The 15,535-nt window shown below is 39.4% G+C and overlaps 2 protein-coding genes across 3 annotated transcripts in view; one reads left to right on the top strand and one right to left on the bottom strand.

Annotated features, from left to right (window-relative positions):
• Window positions 1-5,219, top strand: part of fgf14 (fibroblast growth factor 14) — a 458,969-nt gene extending 453,750 nt beyond the window's left edge. For both annotated transcript variants that reach the window (XM_048597976.1, XM_048597975.1), the window contains exon 5: window positions 1,721-5,219. In XM_048597976.1, the coding sequence (XP_048453933.1) occupies window positions 1,721-1,857 (137 nt within the window). In that variant the 3' untranslated portion in view covers window positions 1,858-5,219. The remainder of the gene's footprint in view (window positions 1-1,720) is intronic.
• Window positions 5,220-8,976: 3,757 nt separating this feature from the next.
• itgbl1 (integrin, beta-like 1) overlaps window positions 8,977-15,535 on the bottom strand; it is a 260,246-nt gene continuing 253,687 nt past the window's right edge. Inside the window, exon 11 of the mRNA XM_048598369.1 lies at window positions 8,977-9,196. Within this exon, the coding sequence (XP_048454326.1) occupies window positions 9,105-9,196 (92 nt within the window). The 3' untranslated portion in view covers window positions 8,977-9,104. The remainder of the gene's footprint in view (window positions 9,197-15,535) is intronic.

The following is a 15,535-nucleotide window of genomic DNA, read 5'->3' as shown; positions in this document are numbered from 1 at the left end:
TTCAAATGCTAATTCTGATTCTAATGGTCCCACCCTAACTCTCTCCACCATCACTCCATCATCAAGGTGCCCCATCTTCTCACAGTCCTTTATAAATCTACCAGACTTTCTGTTAACTGATTGATTGTGCCTGAACATGCTTTTCTTCCTCAATTCTATCTTTTTAGAACTGATAATGCAAAATGTTTGAAATAAGAGTGTTAAAACCCTTTATGTCTTAAATTGATTTAGTAATCAGTCAAACTCAAACTCATGACTCAAATTATGTTTGCCAGGAGTGACATACATTCATACACTGGGTCTGCTTGCCTGCAAGCAGAAGGAATAAACTAAAACCTTGCACCTTTTTTGAATTACCTGGGAACTTGGGGAGCGTCATTGCTTTTTCCATGACAGTGTTTCAGCCAGAGTCAACCTGTCAACCAATCAGCTGCCTTTTTTCCTTGCACTGTAAATTGTTGTGATCACTATTGCAGCATTCTTGTGTTTGTCTTGATTCATGCAAGATGAAAAACTTTAGCAACATAGCTCTCCTTTCAGCAATGTGTAAGAAAAGTGACTTGCTTTTACAGCCCCAGTGAGCTTTCTCTGGGGTATTGTTCCCAGCAGTGTCCTGAAAGTTGATCTTCAATCCATGCAGAGGCCAGGGCAATGCTGGTGGGGGGTTGTGCTAGTGTTTGTGTTAATGTGTGGGCAGATCCTAGGACTTTTTGACCTGCCCAGTGGATTGCTGCTGATTTCATTTGACAGCAGCTTGCTGACCAGTGCCATGAAGATGAGGCCTAGGCATCCATTGGGTGATATAGTATTGAGGAGACCATTCAGCCCATCATGCCATGCAGGCTGATTGAAAGGACTATCCACTTAGTTCCCTCCCTTTGTTCTTTGCCCAAAGCCCTGCCTATTCTTTTCCTTTCCAAGTATTTATCCAATTTTGGATATATATGATTCGAATTGAAATCTTTTGGCAGTGATTGCATTTTGCACTAGCATCCTCCCTTCGATCCTCTCCTTTCCCTGTCTATCTTCTACTACTTAATGTACCATTTCTCAAATTCCAACACACCTATTTAACTCCCCGTGTTCCCACCTTTCCCCAGGGCTCCTGCCTCCCTCTCCCCTCTCCACCAATCCCTGTAGACCCCCACTCTATCTTCTATGACCCTTTCCTCCCCCTCCTTTCCCAAAACCTCCTCATTCCACTTCTCACCCCAACCCATTCTCTCTACTAGCCCCTTGAACCCACATACTTTTACTCCATCGCCTCCCACCACCCTCCCACTCCCTTCATCCCACCCCATAAGTGATGGTTAAAATCTGGAACATGACATCACTGCAAAGAGAATTTCATTGGAAATGTTATCAATTTCAAAGGAAAACCTCATTCTTGAGCTTTCTGATAAGGGAGGCGTGTTCCCTGTCTTCAGTTATGCAAAGCAACAAGGTCTGCCTATTAAAGATGTATTGTCTGGAAGCAAAAGTGTTTGGTAAACTCCACATCATCAAAATATATTATTAGTTCTGAAACCAAAACCAAAAGCAAAACCTGACTTTCCATGCGCTGAACCTCTGAGCAAAGCCATACAGTTAAACCAATCTTTTTGAGACAGGGTCCATTTGATTAGTGAAGGGTTGTGGCAGCATAGACTGTGTTGTGAACATTGCAAATGCAGAACACAGATGGCTGTTTCATGTCTGCATTGTCTCCGATCCCTTGCAGTTGCCATGTACCGAGAGCCATCACTGCACGATATTGGTGAAACCGTACCGAAAAATGCAGCCACCCCCAGCAAAAGCACAAGTACTTCTGCAATAATGAATGGAGGGAAGCAAGTGAAAAAGAACAAGTCAACATAGCCAGCCAGATCTTGGTGAGGACGTGAATTCCTAAACCATTACACTGTTGTGTGATTTATCCCTGGCAGACTCTCTCCTTCTAATGTCTGTGGATCAGGTAAAGCAAGTGAACCCCTTGTTCATTGCAGTCTTTGGTCTATCTCATTGCAAGTGGATAAATCTCAGTACGTAGCTCTTTCCACAACAAGAAGACATTTGGAGAACCAGCTAAACTCTAACCATGGATGTCCTACCAAGATAATGGAATGAATGCCTTTTATCTATTTCCTCTTAACTGTGACACTCCATGAGAATGACATATTTCACAACTGCATTTGGTACATTGCCTGCTAAACACACACCTGAGAGAGTGTCTCTTTTTTTCGAGTCCCGGAGAAGGTTAAGAGTTTCAGACTTGTCAATTTGTAACACAGCAGACGGCAGTGGGGATCCCAGATCATCGCTGTATATCTCTGCTCATTCAGGACTAAGTCCCTCTCTCGTTTTTTAACATGGCTGCTCTATGCACTGTCCTAACCTCTTTTTCTTTCGCAGGGACTGTTGTGTGTTTTTTGCTGTTGAGAAAAAGTAGACAATGGGAAAATTAAAATGCCAACACTGGGTTGATGCCAGTGTTGAACTGGAAACACCAACAATTATCAGGGATATGGGAAGTGTTGGAAAAAAAACTATTACAACAATGTGTATCAATGAGCAATGGGATCAATGTCTCAGTCTAATGGCTAGATGTGTAAATGAAAAGAGACTGACAAATTGCTCTTTAGATTGGTGGCAATGCAGAGGGAATTGAGTCAATCACGATCTAGAAGGTGCTCTGATTAGCACCAAGCTCCTCCACAGTTCCCTTTTTTTGTGACATTGTGCTGCACACACTGGTCATGCCCAATGCCTTGTCCAGTGAGCAGGCTCCACTGTTCCCAGATTGCGTGTGGAGCTAACCATGCACAAAAGCTAACCCTTCCATCCCTCCCTCTCCCCACCAGCGTCCTTGGAAATTTTGTGTTCCTCATTTGTCACCCTGGGATTGTGCATTCGATGGCTCATTGGGAAAAGTCTGCACCCTGCTTGAACTAAACAAGATGCTGAAATGATATCACAGGACTCTGAGCCATTCCATCTAGTCTATGGGGAGCGTAGGCAAGACTATCCGCCAGTGTGTGACCTCACCCCAGTAACAAGAGGTGAGAATTAAAGGAGGTGCTTTTATTATCGCTATGGAGAATCTAAACAAAAAGGGATTTTAATGGTTGAGAGGGATACTTGCAAGAGTTTTCTTTTTGTTCTCCTCTTTAAGCTCAGCATGTAGTTCGGCTCATTGTGGTCAATGTGCCAGCATACCTCTAGCCCAGCATGCAGCTGGCCATTAGTCACTGGAAACTGCTGGGCTGTAGGTGATTTGCCTTGTTTTTAAATGCATACCAAAACCAGGATTCCTAGTGGAATAGGAGGTGATTATCGTGAGTCATATTAAACTTTAATCAATTAATTTGTCAAAATTATTGAGTTATTTTAAGTGTTTCAAATAGTATTCTTTTCTAATCACAAATCAGTGTCGACCATGCCCCATTTTATTTACAAATATGATTTGTTTCACATTTTTATCTTATTCCACCAAAGCAAGTTAACCTGAAAAGAGAAAAATAGTTGGCTGACAAATACTCAAATTGTTCTAACTAGAACTTCCCACATTACTCTGTTAACTGCTTGCTACAGTAATCTAGCTAAGCAATCTTCCAACATGCTGAAATATTAATCATCAAACACAAATACATTGATATTTTAATTCCACCCTGCCAGTAATTTTATTAGTAAGTTTCTTCAACATAGTTTCTACTGTAATTCTACCAAGTGAGAAGTGCTTTATTCTGATGTATGTTGAACAGAAGCTTAAGATGATATAATTTCCAAACATGGGACTTGAGATAGTGTCTAAGTAAGTAAGTAAACTCAGTAAAATGGCAAAAAAAGTCATAATTAATTCAGGAAAGTCTGTCCTTACCAAGCTAAGTGAAATCTTTCAAAATGTAATACATAATGACAGTATCACCAAAATGAAGTCAAGTCCGAGTCCCCCAGACCTAGCTAAAACTGTCATTTGTTGAATGAAAATTACTTTTCAACATGTTTACGAACACCACTGCCTCAAAATAAGGATTAGAGTCGTGAGATTCATGGCCGCTTATTACATATGACAAGACTCAATGTAATGGAGAATGCAAATCATGAAAAATACATTTTAACTGAAAAAAGGAGAGAAATGTGAATATTGAGTTTAATTTAAAATCAAAAAATAATGACTTCGCTGCACTGTGAATTGTGTCATTATATCAGTGAAGGAAAACTAATTTAGGAAACTGATGAGTAGGACTTTATAAATGTGAATTCTCAAAGATGAGCATTGTACTAATTGAAAGCCATTCTATAGTCTGGTACTATTCAGTATGTTTCAATCATTTTATTTTCAACCAGATTGTGCAAACATATTCTCACTTTCTCATAAGATTTACTTGTAATATAGATGGTCAAAGTGTTTCTGCATTACAATGAATTGTTTGTCAAGCTGCAGGTTTCGCAGTTCTTAACAAGCTTGAAATCTATTCAATAAGTATTTTTTTCTTTCTAATATTTCGGGTTTATTTTACAAAATATTTCTGCAGATTCTTACTGAGTAGGAAATGTTGCTCGGCTGCTGCTATGCTGCTAATGTGTTACATCTGATAACTTTTAGCAATTTATAACTCATTGTTTGTCCAATGACCAATTTGTGTTTTTTCTAAAATAAAAAGGAACAGAAAAGAAGATTTAAGCACATCAGTCAGCCAGCGCGGAGTCTCTGTACTGAGCTAATTAAATGCTGTGATTAAAAATGAAACTACTTGTAAGTGTAATTTTGATTTTGGCTTTATGGGGGCAGGCATTACCAGAGACCACATGAAGAAGATCACATACAACTTGAAGTTTATGACAGTGAACTATTATCATTTCCCTTCACAAAACAATTAATAAATTAAACTTGGGCTGAATTTATTTTTGTTAATGACAATGAATATATATTTGTTAATCCCTCTTTTTTTTCCCCTTTTGTTCTTAAGTTGTCAGTGAGTGTGTTTTTTTCCAAATGAATGGTTGTCCTTGACAAATTACTTCTTTTCATGTTTTTGTTTTTAAAGAGAAGTACAGCAGAGAGGGATATTAATTCTTTGTGCTTTGGTTCCTATTTTGTCTGTTGTCTCATTTGTTGCATGGGAAGAGGATGGCATTGATGAAACAGAACTGCATGTAGTAGGTTGTATGTATCAAGAACTGTTGGTATGTATTACTAAAATTACATACATATATGCAAAAAAGTTTGTCTGCATTGTACGGTTTAAATGTTTATTATCATTTGTTGTACACAAATACAGCATATTGAATAAAATATTTGTATGAAGACACAGTGCAACCATAACCCATATACTTTGCACTATTGAAATGTGAGTTGCAATCTCTGGTGCTATCCGAGAAGAGAATGGGACAACAAGGGTATGTCATTTTAGCACCATTGTCCAGTCTTTTCATTTTCTAAAAATATTTTCATCCTTTCTTTTTCGGTGTGCTCATCACATCAACATTGAGTGAACTAAGTGTGATTATAAACCTTTCCAAATTCAACCTCAGCATTGGACCTGTGATTTGTATTGTGTCAATTTTTAAATTATAGAATAATCAGGATGTTTTGGCACTGAAAGTCTGTTCGCACATTCCCAAGTGGTCTCAAGAAATCGCTGTTGAATTGTGGTTGATGTTAGGTGCTTCTGTGTGATATGACTGTTGGAATCAAATAGGAACATGGTATAGTCACAAATAAAAACCCATCTAGTCTGGGAGATTGGTGTTTGGTGTTTGACTGTGTCAAGCATTAATCTGAAGATTGTTAAATTCATGTGATGTATAGGAGTTAATACAACATTTTTGACTCTGTATGAACTGAACAAGTCATTCCATTATGAACAGTTACCAGTGTACTAAAAAGTAACCACCTGCTCAAATTAGTTAGGAAATAGCAATAAATATATTCTCACCAGTTCTGCCACCATCCCCTGAACAAATAATTTTTAGTAATGCTTTAAGATGAAAGAGATATTCTGTCTGTCTAAGAACATAAGAAACGGGAGGAGGAGTTTGCCATTCAACCCCTTGAACCTGCTACAATATTCAGTAAGTTCGTGGCTGATCATCTATCTCAACTCCACTTTGTGCTCTATCACCATACCCTTTAATTACTGTATTATCCAAATATCCATTAACTTTGTTGTGACATACTCAATGACTGAACATCTAGTCCAGTTCAAAACAAGGGGTTGAATAACACAGTTTACAAATAGCTGTAATAGAGACTGTGTCCCTTAGGCAGACCCTTGGGATCAAGGATTATTGGCTTCAACACTGGCTTGATGGGTTCCAAGTAGATATGTCCCACAACCGACCTGCAGACTCTTCCTGAGGATTGATGAGTTGTTCGGGCTTTTGTGTGATGTGTCTGACTCCTCAGCACTTTTCCAGTGAAGTCTCCCAACATGTTCAGTTCCTTCCTGAATGAGCCTTCGCTGTTTTGGTCATACACAATGGTCTTTCCTGAGTCAGTAGAGTGTTCGACCACTTCATGGATGCTTTGAGGACATCCCTAAGGTTTGTCCACTGGTCTCCAGAGACCCTACTGCCACAACTGAGTTCTGATGGGAGCAGATACTTCAGGAGGCTGGTGGTCAAGTGAACATAGATGTCCAGCTCAGCAGAACTGGTTTTTGATTGAGTAGAGCTTCGATGCTGGGCAAGCTGGTTTGTAAGAGAAAGTTAGAAATAATGAATAGAGATAATGGCAAATGAAAACCTGCTTGAGCAGTTTTTCTCAGAAAATGATTGACCAGCCAATATGTGAACAACTGCATTGGCCAGATACACGTTTGAACTCATGTCCATGGCAAGGGAGAGACGGGACTGAGTCATATTTTTGAAAACAGCTGCAGGCACAGGAAAATCTTTCTCTGAGTTTTTGACCCGTGATGGAATTTTTTAAAAAATTATTGTGAGGAGAGAGAATGTGTTGCCAGTGTTGAATGGGACGAAGAAGAGGTCCAGCAAAGAATTAGTTCTGCAAGAGAGCTGCATCATTAAATGCCAGGCGCTGGAAAGTTTAAGTCATGGAGAGTCCTAGAACTAAATGTAAAGCTGAAAGGGTGAGTCCTCCACGACCCTTCACAATCCTGCCAACTGTTCGAGGGATGTTAACCCTCCAGGACTGCCCTAATTACCAGGGACCCTGGAGTAAACAAAACCCTGGAGAAAAATCGTAGGAGCGATGAAATAAATTATGAAATAAATACCGAAAGTTTTGAAACTACTCAGCATGTTTGGCAGCATCTGTGGAAAGAGGAATGACGTTAATGCTTCAGGTCTGTGAGCCTTCACCAGAACTCAGAGTAACTTGTGTGTTTGTTTCATTTTCTTTTAAAAGGAGTTTAGAAGAATGAGAAATGATCTTGTTAAAACATAAGATTCTGTGGGGAAGGGCATTGACAGAGAAGATACTGGGAGGATACTTCCTTTAATAGGTGAATTTAGGGACATTGTTTCAGTACAAAGGGTCTCTCATCCATTTAAAATATATATGAAGCGAAATTCCATTTTCTGAGATGTTCATTAACATTTAGAAATCTGATGCCTGGCTAATTGAATATAGTAAAGGCTGAGTTATTTGGATTTTTGAATTACGAGGGAATCAAGGGTTTTGGTATGGGCTGGGAGTGTGTTGGGTGGGACAGGAGTTTAGGGAATCAGACAAGAAACTGGAGTTGCATAAGCCATCAGAATGACCAGGATCTTGTTGAATGGTTGAGCTAGTTCAAAAGGCCAAATGAGCTCAGCCTGCTCCTATTTCCCATGATTTTATATTTGAAGGGTTATCCTTACTTTTGTGACTAAAATATGGAAGATTGGGGGAATGAATGCTGTTTGCAGGACAAAGAAGGATCAACCAATTAGTAATGAGGATTCACTTCACTTTCTGATTTGTATCAAAAAATGGGCACGGGGTTGGACATAGTGGGATTTTGCAGCATAGGAGGGGTTGTGGCAAGTTGAAGGCAGGTCTTCATGGGATGAAATGTTGAGGGGTCCAAACAGAGTTAGCAATCTTATGGGAATTAAATGCATCTTCCCAGGACAACACTATTTATTCCAAGGTGCACAACACATTTGTAACAGGAATCCTACTCCTGCCAAGCAGCATCACTTGTACCTTTGTGTACATTAGTACAAGTACACCGTAGTAATATGAGATTCGGTCCAACTGATCCATGCTGGTGTTTATGCTGTTCCTAAGTCTCCTGCTCCATTTCACCTCATTTTCATCTCGATGCTCCTTTCTGTCTTGTGTTTATCCAGCTTTCCCTTAAATGTATTAAATGTTAAATACCATTCATTCAACCTTCCCTAGCATGTTCCATGTACACAACAATCTCTTGAGTTCTCTATTGAATTTATTAGTGACCATCTTATTTTGAAGAGTTTTTTCAGGAATTCGTCCAATGGAGAAATTAACCATTTTACCGGGTATAAGAAATAATGTATTGAATCTGTACAGATTGAAGAATCACACAGGAGTGCCACATTTATTTTATTCAAAGTTTAAGTACATCTTCATAAAAGCTTGATTAAGAATAGGCTACACAGTGTGAAAGTTGTTTAAATCACTGTTGAATGACTGTCAAAACAGGCAGTTTCTAAAACCAGTCCATATTTATTGCAACAATCATTTGCAGATGAGTCAAAGTTCTTGGCTGTGTGCAGATTACTGCCAACAGATTCTCTTTGTAATGAGTGGCATTTTTGCCTCCAACAGCCAAAGTTATAGTTATGACCTCAATTTCTAAGCAATTGCTTGGCATACAAGAAAACAGTTTGCTGGCGCATCTGTAGATTATTAGTTATTGAAGCTGGTCTCATTAAAAGGCATAATAGAACCATGGCGTCAGGCACTCATGCTAATAAACCCAGTACATTTGTCACTAAAGGTCATTTGCCACTTATATTGATGTGTTGGCAATGAAGCTATTAGTCTCTGATGGTGCATGCCAAGTAGCAAACCTAAAATGGATATGTTACCAAGTAATTTCTTACAAATTTCCAAGGCTGGTTCGGATAATATCATAAGTCGTGCAGCAGAAGACAAACTGTATTCAAGTGTCCTCCCCAATACTGTACAATCTTCAGAAGCTTTCCAGCCCCATCCAGATTTCACAGGCATTCCCAGTCCATTCGTCAAAGCAGTCACAGATTCCACAATCACAGATACCATTCCCTGTGTTGCAAAAAAAATTATGTTGCAGTTACAACACAAAAGTATGGAGTGCTGATTCTCTAAATAAATTGCAGATTACATATCTCATTGTGTTTTAACATCATTATTATTCAGACAGTTGAGTTGTTTGATCAGCATTTTGGCAGTTCTCAGAGGTATCCCAATTGGAAGATTTTATGATTAACAATTACTGATTAAAGTCATAATGAAAGAGGGGATGGTTTAATATGCTAATTATTAGAGAGATGGTATTAGGCTGACATGTACTAGACATTGATAAGACACCAGGATCAGATGAGATGCATCTAAAGATACTGAGAGACGTAAGGATAGATATTATTGAAGTACCATTCATAATCTTTCTCTTTAGACTTGGCAGAGTGGGAAAGTTGCAAATATCACTTCCTTGTTCAAAAAGTGCTGTAAACATAAATTCAACAACTACACTCCAATCAGTTTGACCTCAGTGGTGGTAAAACATTTAGAAATAATAATCTGGAACAAAATTAACAGATGCTTGGAAAATGGATTATACATGCAAACCAGCACAAATTTGCTAAGGGCTAATGCTGTTTACCCAACTTGTTTGCGTTTTTTTGATGATGTAATGGGATGAGTTGATGGGGGTAATGTGGTTGATCTAAGGGCTTCCAAAAGTCATTTGACAAAGTAGGATATGCAGAAGTGTCAGCAAAGTTAAACCACATCGAATAAAAGGGACAGTAGTGGCATGGCCATGAAGTTCGCTGAGTGGCAGGAAACAGAAAATAGCAATGACCAGTTGATTTTTGGATGGAAGGAAATGAAACAGTGAGGTTTCCCAGTGGTCAGTACAAGAACCACTGATTTTGTTTGATTTATATTAATGGCCTGGATCTAGATGTGCAAGACACAATTCGAAATGTGTCAATGACTAAATCTTAGATACACTGTGAACCATGAGAACAGTAGTGATAAACCTCAAAAACATGCTGTGGAACGAGTGGAAATGTGGCAGATTAAATTTAATACAAGAATGTGTGAAGTGATGCATTGTGCCAGGAGGAATGAGCAGAGACAATTTATAGTAAAGGAAAGCACTGCAGTCAGTGTGTAGGAGTACAGATATCTGGAGGGATAAGTACTTAATTGTTGAAGCTGTTAGGCAGATTGGGAAAGTATACAATAGAGCATATGGCATTCTGGGATTCTTTAAATAGGGACATAGCTTCCTTACTTTTGTAATCTATGGTGAACCTTTATCACACAATGGTTCAGCCTCAGCTGGAATACAATTCTGGGTTGTACATTTTAAGAAGAATGTGAAAGTATAACAGAGTGCACAAAGGATTTAGAAAAATTATGGAACTGAAGTTACATTGATAGAATGGAGAACCTGGGACTATTCTCCTTTGAGGAGAGGAAATTGAGAGAAGGTTTAATAGAGATGTTTGAAACCATGAGGGCAGCACAGTGGCTCAGTGGTTAGCACAGGGGTTAGCAGTGTTGCCTCACTGCACCAGGGAACCTGGGTTCGATTCCAGCCTCGGGCGACTGTCTGTGTGGAGTTTGCACATTCTCCCTATGTCTGTGTGGGTTTCCTCCGGGTGCTCTAGTTTCCTCCCATAGTCCAAAGATGTGCAGGTTAGGTGGATTGACCATGCTAAATTGCCCATGGTGTTCAGGGATGTGTAGATTAGGTGGGTTATATGCGTCTGGGTGGGATGCTCCAAGGGTTGGTGTGGACTTGTTGGGCCGAAGGGCCTGTTTCCATACTGTAGGGGTTCTATAAAATTAAAAAATACTAGACAACATAGATAAGGTCAAATCATTCCCATTGGCATAAGGGTTAGGAACCAGATGACACCAATTTAAGGTTGTGAGCATAAAAAAAATCAATGGCAACATGAGGCAATGCCAATTACTGAGAGTAGTAAGGATCTGGAATACACTACCTTTCCAGATTCCAGAATGGTGGAAGATTCAAATCAAAAAGGAATTGGATAATTCTGTAAAGAGGAAAAAAAAATGCAGATCTATGGGGAAAAGACAGGGGAGAGCTACTGTCTAGCTGTTCTTAGAGAGCTGACACTCACAATGTGTCAAATAGCTTCCTTCTGTGCTGCAACTGTTCTATAATGCAATGGTCAGCCCATTGTAGTTTGCCAGAACTTATTAGCTTTTTATTAAAAAAAACAGCTATCCAATTTTGTTCTCTTCAGTATCATCATTAATCTGGAATATATTTCGTACCATTTCAATGCTATCTGCAGATTCATCCATTTAAAAAAATAATTGCAGCTATGACTGGAGGGCATTTAAAGGTGTTCTGTAATAGTAAATGCAGGAAACTAGAAATTGCAGAAATACCAGGAAAGCTGCATTATTTAATTCAGCACTGACCTCCACCACTTAGAAGGACAAGGGCAGGAAACATGTACTATCAGTGGGTCACAATTCTTGATTTCCCTCCTGAACAGCAGGTTTCAAGAAGACTGCTCACCAATACCTTCTCAAGGGCACTTAGGGGGTTTGCAAGTGATGCTCAGAGCTACAAATTATTTTTTAAATGGTATTTGCTCTTCTCGAGATCCTTCTGTTGCTGATGTACGACTTAATGTGACATCATTAATCCCTATGTAAATCTTCAGTTTAACCATTAAAATATCAAATATTTTCTCATTCTGACAATGTTCTACAAATAAATTTATGCAAAAGTGCTGCTTTTGAGTTATGTATGATTGGACATAATATTTTAGAATAAGGCAAATTTTCATCTCCTATTTTTGTTAGAAACTAATTTGCTTTCTCTCAATCTCCACTGATTTAAAATTTTTTTTCTCACTGTTTTCCATGGAATTTCATACAGGTTCACCAAGAGGTATAATTACAGAGAAGGTCGATGTTTAAATAAGCCAGCTATTTTTTTGGTTTCTGTCGATAGGATTGAGGCACAAATTGTTGCAGCGAATCACACAATGTGACTTTAAACAAATACAGAATTTAGAAACCAGCCTTGGAGAGATTTTAACAATTACACATTATCACCACACAAAATGGTTTCTTCCTCACATGACAACATATTTTAATCAGCTTTCAGCACATTATTGTTCAGAATATTCTGGAATTTGCTTTTACAAGTACATAGTTATGCCAATTTTCAGTGTAAAGAATTGAGGAAATTTGCATGGGATTGTGATTTACTTACTTTTATTTACTTTTTCTCATTCTTCTGTGAAACCTCAGACAATACCTTCTTCTGCACTGTAACATCCTCTCAGTCAGGAAGAAAAAGTTGTGTTCCTCAGGGTCATGTCCTGGGCCCAACTATCTTCAACTGCTTCATCAATGCCCTTCCCTCTATCATATGGTCAGAAGTGGGGATGTTTGCCGATGATTGTGTGATGTTCAACACAATTTGCAACTACTCAGATCCTGAAACAGTCCATGTTCTGGGCAAGTTCCAGGCTTGGAATGACAAGTGGCGATTCACATTTGCGCCACACAAATGACCAACTCCAATAAGAGACAATCTAACCAGTACCCCTTGACATTTAGTAGTGTTACCTACACTGAATTTCCCTATTATCAACATCCTGGGGCTTCATGACACTCAACTAGACTCACTAAAATAAACACTGTGGGTACAAGAGCAGGTCAGAGGCTAGGAATGATGCACTGAGTAGCTCAAAACCTGTCTCCCCAAAGCCTTCAACCATCTTCAAGGCACAAGTCAGGAGAATACTCTCCACTTGCCTGGTTGGGTGCAGCTCCAACAACACTCAAAGCTTGACACCATCCATGGCAAAGCAGCCTGCTTGATTGGCACCACATGTGCTAGCATCCATTCCCTCCACCACCGATGCTCAGTAGAACAGTGTGTATTATCTACAAGATGCATTGCAGCAAATCCACAACCACTTCCATCTGGAGGAACAAGGGATACATGGGAACACCACTACCTGCAAGATCCCCTCCAAGCCACTCACCATCCTGACTTGGAAATATATTGCCATTCCTTCACTGTCGCTGTGTCAAAATCCTGGAGTTCCCTGCCTAATAGCATTGTGGGTCAACCCACAGCAGGTGGACTGCAGCAGTTCAAGGAGGCAGCTCACCACCACCTTCTCAAGGTCAACTAAGGATGGGTAATAAATGCTGGTCAGACAGCAACGCCCATATCCCATGAGCACATTACAAAAAAATTTCCACAGTGTCTTTCACAACCTCAGGACATCCAAGAGCATGATAAAGCCAATGAAGTTTTTTTGATTTGGAACCCCTGTGTAGTGCATCTGTCCATTTTGGGGAGCAGGCTCCCACAAACAACAATGAAGTCAGTTTTCAGACAGACAAACAGGAGGCTGGAAGAACCCAGCAAGCCAGGCAGCATCTGGAGGAAAGGAGCAGTCAACGTTTCGGGTATTACCCTTCTTTAGGACAATTGGTTTTAGTGGTAATTTATAAGGCCATCTAAGATTGGAAATTTCAACCACTAACTGAAGTTTGTAGATGATATCATCAGCAAAAAGATAAAATTATTGCTGAAATGCAGCAGTGTTAAGATTGTAAAACATTATTGGTTCAGTCTCAGGCAGAGTATCATGTTGAAATTTATGCATCCTGTTTTCAAAAGTGCAGTGATGTAATGCTTCCCCAGCTCAGGACATTACATTATTAAAAGAGAAATCACACACAAACGGATTTGTACCTTGTTAACTACTCTTGGGTTACTGTGAGCTGTTCTAGTCACCTTGTCTTAAGAAGGATGCATTGACTTTGGAGGGTGTGCAAACTTGCCCGAATAATATGAGTGCTCCAAGTCATAAATTACAAGGAGAAATTGCACAAATCAGCGTGGCATGCCTTCGGATTTAGGAGGCTGAGTGGTGATTTGATCTAAGTTTTCAAGATATTGAAGGGAGCAGATAGGATAGATAGGGAGGGATTATTTTTCACTGGTTGTGGATTTTGAACTAGGGCACATAGTCCAAAAATTAGAGCCAGACCTTTCAGGATTCAAACACTCCTACACATGGAAGCATGGGTGATCTTGAAAATTCTCTTCCACAAATGGCATGATGTTATAGATCAGTCGTTAGTGTTAAAATGACAGACTTTTGTTAACCAATGGTATTAAGAGATGTGAGACAAAGATAATCTGCATGAACTAAGGCCACAAATCAGCCATGATCTCACTGAATGATGGCACAGGTTTGAGGGGATAAATGTTCCTCCATTAAAACGTATAGTACATATACGCGGCTGGTGACTGAGTCGAATTAGAAATCCAGTAGGAATACTAGGCATTAGGAGAAACCACCAATTGTCTCTTCTCACTTGGTTACACTAACAGGGCAATGGATAATCATTTAATACTATATTAATTAATTCCTTCAGGAGAGAAAATCAATATGTGGTTAGAAAGTGAATGAAGGTTGGTTCAATCTGTCAGGAGCTTGTCAGTTGGAGTCACACACTGGGATTTGAGCACTGAGTTCAGTCTGGCACTTTACGGTAAGTAACACAACCAGAGGCACTGTGAATAGTTCTTGCCTCCACATTAAAGTAAGGCAATGGAGGCACTGAAAAATGTTCAACGTGGATTTACAAGGGTATGCCAAAATGGTGTGCTTATAACATTCAGGACAGGCTGAACAAGCTTGTTGTTTTCTTCAGGAAAACAAAAGCTAGGGGCTGCGCTGATAAAATTCCATTATGAAAGGGCTTTATGAGGATCAGCATAGAGATAATGTTTCGACTAATGGGGGAATCCAAGCTGAAGGACATATGTAGATTATCCAGTCACTAATTTAAAATACTAACTCTGTTTCTTTGAACACAGATGATGCCTTGCCTGCTGAGTATTTCAAGCATTTTCTGTTAGTTTGGATTACCAGCATTCGCAATATTTTGTTGGCCATAACTATTAGATTCTTATTAATAAACCTGTGGGGAAAATCAAGAGGAACTTCTTTATCCAGAATGTGGTGAGGACATGGAATACACTACCACAGAAAGTGGTTGAGATGAATAATGAAGATGTATTTTATGGGAAGCAGGATGGCAAATGAGGGAGAAGGAACTAGAAGGATGAGAGGAGGTTCATGTGGAGCAGTGACCACTTTGACAGAATGACCTGTTTTAGGTTCTTTGTAATACTAAAGCCATACAGAGAGAGTGCCATGCTATTAGAGAGGTAATATTTGAGGGAATATCAGACTTCAGCACTTTCTCAATACAGACCATTTTGTCAGTGTGGCACTTTCAGTAGTACCACTCTAACAGTACAGCGTTCCCTCTGTACTGACCCTCTAACAGTACAGCACTCCCTCAGTACTGACCCTCTAACAGTACAGC

The sequence above is a fragment of the Rhincodon typus genome, chromosome 6 (assembly GCF_021869965.1).
Source record: "Rhincodon typus isolate 14 chromosome 6, sRhiTyp1.1, whole genome shotgun sequence".
NCBI classification, from domain to species: domain Eukaryota; kingdom Metazoa; phylum Chordata; class Chondrichthyes; order Orectolobiformes; family Rhincodontidae; genus Rhincodon; species Rhincodon typus.
The sequence above is the reverse complement of the archived record's forward strand: the minus strand, read 5'-3'. Positions and strand labels throughout refer to the sequence as shown.